The sequence below is a fragment of the Sardina pilchardus genome, chromosome 7, assembly GCF_963854185.1.
Source record: "Sardina pilchardus chromosome 7, fSarPil1.1, whole genome shotgun sequence".
Lineage (NCBI taxonomy): Eukaryota > Metazoa > Chordata > Actinopteri > Clupeiformes > Clupeidae > Sardina > Sardina pilchardus.
In genome coordinates, this window is record NC_085000.1 from 18,392,326 (window position 1) to 18,401,637 (window position 9,312).

At 38.9% G+C, this 9,312-nt stretch overlaps 1 protein-coding gene across 1 annotated transcript; it reads left to right on the plus strand.

The window, feature by feature from the left end:
* Nucleotides 1-4,534: 4,534 nt before the first annotated feature.
* On the plus strand, nucleotides 4,535-5,851 carry irx7 (iroquois homeobox 7). The gene is made up of 2 exons (XM_062541050.1): nucleotides 4,535-4,726; nucleotides 4,935-5,851. The coding sequence occupies exons 1-2, from the start codon at nucleotides 4,535-4,537 to the stop codon at nucleotides 5,727-5,729; spliced, it is 987 nt and encodes a 328-aa protein (XP_062397034.1). The 3' UTR covers nucleotides 5,730-5,851.
* Nucleotides 5,852-9,312: the final 3,461 nt, after the last annotated feature.

Here is a 9,312-nt window from a genome sequence, read left to right on the forward strand (position 1 = left end):
CCACCTCCACCTCCACCCCACCCACCCATCATTTCAAAAAGTACCCCTCCTATACCCACCCTGCTAATCCTAGTCCCTCTGTTGTGTGTATGTGTGTGTTGAGGGGGAGTTACCATCTATCTATCCTTTGCTGTGTAAGGGAAGCCTGTGGTTAGACATTGGTGTGTGTGTGTGTGTGTGTGTGTGTGTGTGTGTGTGTGTGTGTGTGTGTGTGTGTGTCATGGTGGGTTGGGGTGTGTGTGTGTGTGGGGGGGGGTTGGGGGGGAGGTCCTGTGAGTGTTTCTGGGTGGGTGTTCAGTGTGTCAATGGCAGGCAGTTTTTAATGAAAATCAGATACACACTCTCTCTCTGAAGAGATTAGGAGCTACATTGTCAGCCTGGTTGCTCATTTCCATGAGAGCAGCTCCCCCACAGCCTCCAGCCAGCTTTGTTATCTAGGTTCTGAAAACAGTGGGCCCATGGCTCCTGGCTTCCTTGTCACTTTTGTTTTACAAATGGCTTCCAAATGTAGATGTCATGTCCCAAATACCAAACAACAGAGAAGAGGTAGGCTTAGAGGTAGCACATTAGTAAACAAAATGCAGTATACTTCATCAGTTCAGTTCTTAATTGCAATATCTCAGCATATCACGATGGTTTTGATCTGTATAATACCGGAGTAATAACTTTGAAATTACTTCTGAATTTGTGCTTTGTATCCCAGATTAAGGGGTTATATTTCTCCCCCCCCCCCCCCCCCCCCCAAATCTCTCTGCTTAAACATCATACTTTCTGTAACAAACTTTTGAACTAAATGTTTAATGTGACTCTACAACGTAAACCCCATTTTGAAACATTAAGATGAAAGTGGTGTGTTCTGGCAGAATAACCGAAACACTTAAAGGTACAGGGCAAATGTATGATGGAACACATTCACTGAACTTTGTCATGCAGCCTTACTCAAAGACACAGCATCAGTTCTATATTTTTCCATCAATGAGTAGGCTCATCACTAGGTTGCTGCCCTTTGAAGAAGTCAAGTAAAGCAACAATATGTTACAATTTGCCACTTTGATGAATGTTTTCATAGCATGGTATGATCTTCAAATAATGTTTTGATATGTTGTTGTGAGAAGGGCAGACAATCCTCCCACGCTAATATTTATGCAGTGCTGTGGTCCAGGACAGAATACACAGCAAAATGAAAGAAAAGCCTTTGTCAAAATATCACATCATGATGCCAATAGATACCATGATGTCTGGTTTGCACAATGGCAAAATATCAGTGATACCAGTGGATACCAGACTTGCACATTGCTAACTGGGCAGTTGATGGTGTTAGGATGTTTAGCACTAACTTTTTAGGTGGTCAATTAATTTGCTAGTTTTAGAATCCCACATGGCCTGCAATAGATGGCACAAACTCTGACATTTTGATTCAGGTCCCTGATGCAGTCTGCAATGTTTAAGTTGTCGAATGAAGCAAAGGGACATCAAAGAGATACGACCATGACCCTGATATTGATAGTCAAGGCTAATTTCAGAGACCATGCAGGTGAGCATGTCTCACACACATACACACATGCACGCGCAAGCACGGACGGACACACACACACACACACACACACACACACACACACACACACACACTTTTGCATTCACTGACAAATTCAACATAAAAGCATCTATGAACACATATAATTCCAACAGAGCAGGACATTTCAGAATCTACATCACAAAGATATCTTTCCAATCACCATCAGTGCAAAACACCACTTTTTGTGTTAAAAGTGTGACAGAGAAAATCACTGGAAAACATTCTGTAGAAATAGGAATAGGACTTGGTTAGGTTAGGTTAGGATTTGGTTAAAAAGAACCCCCCACTCTTTCCATAGTGTGCAATGTTGGCCAGAAGACCAAAATCCACACACATAAACTCACACATAAATTGACATAGAAATGCACTCTTACTCAGATATACGCCCTATACGGCAGAGTGGGGAGGCTGAGCATTATTTATTCAGAATCAGAACATGCTGTTATCCAATTCAGCATAAAAGTTTAAATCTCATTTTTATTTTATTTATCCTTTATTTTACCAGGTGATGTCCCATTGAGATACTCAAATCTCTTTATAAGAGGGAGCCCTGGGGAAACTATGGTTAATAAACAATGTTCTGCATTTGTTTGGACCCCGATCATGGTGGCTTAAATCTTTAAATCTGTTTCAATTCTGATCAATCAAATGATGTGTATTTCAAAGTGCTGAGACACAAGCAAAAAAATAAAAAATAAAACAAGTTCTAGATTTTCATCAACTACCTTGTCACTATTTCATATGATGCTAAATTATTTGGGCAATATAATCTGTTCTGTCATCCTCTCTTGAATAAAATGTATCAAGGGCTGTTGCAACAAGGAAAACTAACACAAGAAAGGTGTGAAGGTGTGAATGGGTTCATCTCCACCCCATGTCTAACACACCCAATTAGACCTACCACAGCCATCCCTGTGACAAGCTCGGTCCTTTTGTTGCTGTTTAGGTAGACGATAACTGCCTAATGAAGTGACACCTCCGTCAATTGTCATCACGGATTCATTAGTGCTCGCCTGGCTATCCTGTTTTATCGCACTTAACCTATAGGAGGTTTCAAGGTGTGTTTAAGAATAGCCCAAACTAAGAGTTAGGCCTACATTATGTTGCTCATGGCACAGAAACTATAGGCCACTTATTCAATATGCAGAGATTAGCCTATAGACGAACTACTCTTTTGATGGACGAAATGGTAGGCTATCTGCATTCAATCCACTATCAGTGCTATTTACTATGTCACAGGAGCTGATAATTTGGCGGGTTCTTCCTCACTTAAGGAGAGACACTATATATCCTCCGAACATGCACATTTTTAGGCCTATGTACCGTATTGGAATGGGCAGAATTCGGAAGAATTCTAATCCAATCAATCTATCTTGAACAATACGAGGTCTCACCAAATTTGCATCACTTGTGTCGCCATTATCATATACATTAGGAAACACCTGTTTTGCCTAAATGTCCTTAATTTGCTCAATGCAGCGCCTGGCCCGTAACCAAACGAATTCCGCTGGCAGGGGCGTAGACTGCGGTCAGGCAGTTTGGTATTGTTGAATGACATTAAAATCACAAAAGCTCGAGCTACAGGTTTCATGTTGCTAGTTTTCACACAACCATGATGATTGATCGTGTTATATGTGAGGAATGAATCAGCATGCCTAGTATTTCACTTTTTAGCCATCCAATGTTAAAGACTGCTATATTTTAACTGTTTTCCAACAGGCAACAATATAACGTTCCAAATTGGACACTTAAAAACGAGAGCGCGCTCTGCCTTTTCCGTGGCATTATTTCCATTGTTTTCAACACAACCCTACTCATCATCACCGAACCCTTTCGACCCCGCCGTGTAGATTACGGTTCGGTCCCATATTAGCCAGTGCCGCACAGTGCCGTGTAAGTGACAGACAGTTTTGGCGCACTCATATCAGCGCTTATGTGCGGGGGCTTTGAGTGTAAACTGCATCTTCTAAGGGACTTAACATCTTTTGTCTATTGATGGTAATCACTTTAATCACTCTGCAGTCACTGTGCTTCAACATTTACAATGTCAGTCCGTGTGGTACTGCTTTCATGGTGAGGTGTGTGATCACAGCATATTATCCTATAGGCCTATAGCAAATTCTAAGATGAAACAACAAACAGTTAGACGTTAGAAAGCTGAGCAAATACCTTTTCTACCTTCCTCAGTGTCTTATTCGAATGTGTAGGCCTAGTTGAATTGAGCATCAAATTTGCGCTTTAAAATTTGCCCATGGAAATATCGAATTTCATAATAACATTTCGTTTCAATTGACATGGAGTACAGAAGCAACAAACATGTATAATAATAATAATACTAATAAACATGGACTAGACTTAATTTCAAGCATAGGCTACGGACTAAACTACGCTATCTAATCAGCCAAAGCAGTGGTTAGGTAGCCTAGTCTATGTGGTCAATTCTGCGACAAATACAATGTTTCCCCCCTACAAACGGCAAATTAGGCAATCTTTCAGAAGGAGATACTAACTATTTTGAAGAAGAATAAGTATGCACATACAGGCCTATGCAATTTAATTCAATAATATGTTTGATTGAACCCTAAATATTTAGTCTAACATATTAGCCTAAGTTAATTCAGTTGATGTTGTGATGTCCCTCTGAGCTTGAGTTTTGATTGACATTTAAATGCAGGACGAGTTATCGGCCTTATCTACAGTAAAATGTGAATTTTAAATGAATCTCGAACATCCCTAGAAACACAATGGAAACTGCGCTGAGATAAGTATCATGCGACTTTGAGAAAGCGTTAAAAGGAACAGCAGAGGTTCCCCTTTGAAGGGATTTGGATTGCGTGAAAGCAAGCTCATTCTATGCAACCGTCAATCACCATAGTTGGCACCGCCCATGACGGGCGTGTTGCCTATAAAACCATCCAGCAAATTGATGGTGTACCTACTTGCCTGCCGGGACTAATGATGCCTGCCTCTCAAATGGGACTTGGTAACTTCTTCTTGGAAAGAAGCATCACAATGCAAGGATATCAGATAGGGTCTCCACCTAGTCCACAACAATTGCCCTCTCACATGAACGCCTTACATGGACTGCCCTTGTCGTATTCTGGACTACCAGGATATAACTTTATTCCATATCCTCAAGCGCGACGCATGGTAAGCACTCAGAGACTATGTTTAGAGTTATAGTGCTCTTTCAACATAGAACTGTTTAGGCTAGTATGTTTTTGCTTTTTGGACATTGTAGCCTTTATCTAACAACTAATATGTGTAGTTTTACTTCAGTGTGGTGGAGACGTGTTGCACTATGATATAAAAATCAGGCAAGTCGTTAATAATGTTGTTCTGTTCCGTGTACTTACAGGTGAACTCATTTGACCTGAAGGCTGCCTCACCATACCATCATACAGTTCTAAATCGTGGTTCATTTTATTCGCCATATCACACAATGGTTCAAGATGACCCATGCAGGACTAACAAAGTGGCCAGCCGGGAGAGCACAAGCGCTCTTAAGGCATGGCTAAACGAGCATCTGAAGAACCCATACCCTACGAAAGGTGAGAAGATCATGCTTGCCATAGTCTCCAAAATGAGTTTAACTCAAGTGTCTACGTGGTTCGCCAACGCCCGGAGGCGCTTGAAGAAAGAAAATCGTGTAAGCTGGGCCTCCAAAGGTAAATCAGACGAAGAGGAGGAGGGTGAAAGTGAGGAGGAGAGTTTGATGCAGAAAGATGCCTCTTCAGTCTCCGAGGATGAAGATGAAATTGATCTGGAAGCAGTAGACGAAGAGGAGAAATATCGGGAATCAGTGGCAGGATGTCCGTCCCGGCCTGTAAACAACGAGCGATTACCCCAAACTGTTGAACAACCTAAAGACAATGACAATTCAGTTGACGGCTTTGTTGAAGGTGAACAAGGTCCTGTCGAAGTCATCAAGGACAGTAAAGTTGCCGACAGTATTCAGAAACCCAAAATCTGGTCATTAGCGGAAATTGCCACTTCACAAACAGTTATCAAGACAGAGGCGTCCCATACCAACGCCAGAAGTGAAGTCGATGTGGGGAAGTGGTGGTTGAACTGGGCTTCAAGAAACGGCCTGTACATTCCGGCAAACTATGACTTTTTGAAACAGGACAGTGGCTGTCAAGTGAACGTTTGATCAACTGCTGGTACCCATTCCTGTATACTGCACTTTGAAGAAGTTCTTGCAAAATTAACTATTTTGTGAAGTTCTAAGTCATGGATTCTTTGAAAACCAAAGACTGTAAGCCACACACTGTATATTATAGCCTATATTTGTATTTTGTTGTGCATAGTAAATTATAAAATCATTTCACATAATTTGTCAAATTATTTTGTTTAAATAAAACTCTGAAAATGATCTGTGTATTCTCCATCAGTCCTCCACTATTTAGGCCATAGCAACATGCCGGTTATTGATATGGATGAAAAATGTCATAGGGCCTACACTGTGTAAATTTATTTTAGTAATTGTAATTAAATTGATTAGGCTTAGACCATGAATTATTCATGTAATATCAACTTTATTATGTGGATTAGGTGAGAAAGCATTCGACTGATAATTTGTTCATTTGTTCAATATCTAACACACTCATGGTGGGAACAAAGCATAGCTCATCTCATATAAGATGAAACTCTGCTCCAAAATACTAAGTAGGCCTATATCTTCTTTAAGGAAACTTTTGGCAACATTGTTAGCTGCGTGAGTATCTCACTATTCTTGCAATGTCTCATGGGAAGACATTGAAATGGTGATGCCAAGACATCCCATCCCATGTGCTCATTTGCCTTACTGGTTCAGTAGGCTACCTAAGTGCTTCACATTGATCTTACGTGATTCTGCTGGGTAAATTCATTGCAATGGCCACATATAGCAGTTCAATATAATAGCATTGGGTTTCAAAGTGAGACATGAGTTTAGTTTAATTTAATGTGTTGTGGTTTAGTAACTGTGGCAAACTGTGGTTTTCCTCCCCCCCCAGTATATACACCTTATGTGATTGAATTAGATTACACCACTGGAATGGCTATTCGAACACAAACGGTTGTGTTTCATTCAAAACTAGAATAAACTGTTTCAAAACTGTTTTATAATTGTAACGTAATGTAATTGGACAGCCCTGACTTTTCCCTTTTTATAGTGTAGGCTACTTTACTGTATGTAGCCTACTTAATAGCTCTGAGTGTTGGAGCACTAATCCTGGCTTAATTCTTTTATTGTTAAGGAATTATTATTGTGTTCAATTACAGGCTGTGTCTTTATTAGGGATAATATACTCAATTCACTCAATTTTATTCAATACAGAATTGACTTCATAACGTCATTCATTATCATTTTTTAAAAATATTTTGGTTGTGTAAACTAAGAAAATACAGTCCACAACAAAGGTCAAAGTTAAATGAATATCAAAATGGCAAAACTTTTTTCAACTTGATGACCACAACTGAACTACTGTAGAAGGCCTCTCAGATTTCCTTGCTTGAGAAATAAGATGAAGCTATGATGTCTGGAATGTAATAGTCCTTAAAAAATCATCCATTATCAACCTGATTTGTGTTATTCTTTGTGATTTCAGGAAATATTTCAGGAAATATCATGGCTGCCTGTGTCACAGAGTTTAATTTAGTCTTATTCACATTAGGCTTCTGCTATTAAACATAAACTACTCATATAAACAACTGAAGAATAATAAGCTACTGTATTTGAATAGAATAGAATAGAATAGAATAGAATAGAATATATACTTTTTTGATCCCGTGAGGGAAATTCAGTTCTCTGCATTTAACCCAATTTAACCAAATTAGTGAACACAAAGCACACAGTGAACACACAGTGAGGTGTATCCCAGAGCAGTGATCTGCCTGCCCAACCAGCGGCGCTCGGGGAGCAAAGTAATTTTTTGGTAGGGGTACCCATACTACTACTTGAGTTTGATTTTTCAGTACTTTATACAACACTGAGAATAACACATTTTGTTCTTTAAATCCCAGAAAAAGGGTTCAGAATCCTGAAACATATAGCATGCCGAAGGGAAAATATTCAACCAGAACGGGAATGAAAGCAATAAGGCTTCCATAATTAAAATATGAGACATTTCCGGTTTCTTTGAGAATCTGAAGTATTCTTCTACATGATTTGGATTCTGGTCCTGAATATCCTTATGAGTAAGAATATAATTTAAATACCATAAAGAAAGAAATTGGTTACAGCTTGATATCACAGGAAAATTAACTTAGGCCTATACGGTGAAACATTGGCCATGGTCTCATTTTCAATTGAAGCACTGATAAATGCAAAAATCTGTAAAATCTTGTCTTGCCAAAAGTCAGATACAAATGTAGCCTACTTCTGGACTATTATTTCTAGCTGCTGAAATAACTGGACATTACCTAGTTGACAGGAATTGGTAACAAACTTTGAGGCTTGGTATTGGTATAAATGAGATGTGCCATCACAGTATATAGTATTGCCCATGACTGTTGGGTCTTCTGTTGGGTCTTCCCTGTCTATCCTTTAATCCTCTAGCTCCCTCTAATGGCACGTCTAAGCAACACACACTACAATTTAAATATTTAGTTTTTTCCATTATAATAAATTAAAAAAGAATGGTCATTATGAGGTGTTGACCAGAGATTGATATCATCAAAATTAATTGAAAAACGCTAAAGAAATTAAAAATGCTAAAGAAAAGACAGGGAGGAGAATTTCACAACTTATTGACTGGCAGCATGACTGGCAATAAAAACAATCTACAAGAGAAGCTAAGTCTTTTAGAGACAAAGATGCTGAGACATTCAACACCTTGAAAAACGGTGTGGATTTTTTTAAATATATAAAATGCTCATCAACATAAAATTGTAAGTGAAGTATTTGGAGATTTCATTATATACAGTAGACCTACACTATACAATACAAATATTCAAAGAATATGATAATTCATTTAAAAGTGCAAAATCAAGAGCTGTGTGCAAGTAACTTACCAAACAAACCATAAGGTGTGTAGGTAACCAGCAGAGGGAGGCATTGGACCACAAGGCCAAATTAACCAGAACAATGCATGGAAAACAGACTGAATGCAATAGCGAATCATTTCAGGGTGTAGTCTATATTCTACTTGTTTGTCAGCAGCAGGTATGCATGAGAGATATATTAAGATGTCAGATGTCATCAGAAAGTGATAGTGCCAGAGATAGGATAATAAAACCAAGATAATTTAATCCAAGTAATTTTGCCCACTGACAGAACAGATCCCTGTGTTCCACCTCTAAGAAGACACTCTTGCGGCTTGGTGATAATCACATTTTTTATTGTGATTGTCAGGTTACTGAATATGGATATACCCAAATACACTAAAAATGTAATGGGTAACATAACATATTATTTAGTTGATCAACATACCACCTGGTTTCTTTTCTTTTTTGTTTTCATTTCTCTTCTATTTTCTTTCTTTCTCTAAGGGTATAGGCCTACGCGTGTCTTTGTCATCGGTTTGCACGGCTGGCACTTTATTGCTTTGAGTTTGTTGAGTTTTTTTTATCAGTGCTATCTGTCTGACATCTTTCAGACAAGTTGCAGTATACTGAACTAACAGCAGAACGCTAAGAGAAAAGTGACAGTGTAATAATCTAGAGGAAGTCAGCTGCTGTGTGTTGTGTTTTCTACTCGTAACAACTAAGTAATAACCATACGGATAGCAGGTTCACAAACTCTTTACTGAAAC

What these genes read in the sequence shown, in the direction of transcription:
- irx7 (XM_062541050.1), top strand. Translation starts at nt 4,535, where the DNA reads ATGCCTGCCTCTCAAATGGGACTTGGTAACTTCTTCTTGGAAAGAAGC. An exon ending in ATCCTCAAGCGCGACGCATG is followed by an intron (nt 4,727 to 4,934) that starts GTAAGCACTCAG and finishes GTGTACTTACAG; the next exon opens with GTGAACTCATTTGACCTGAA.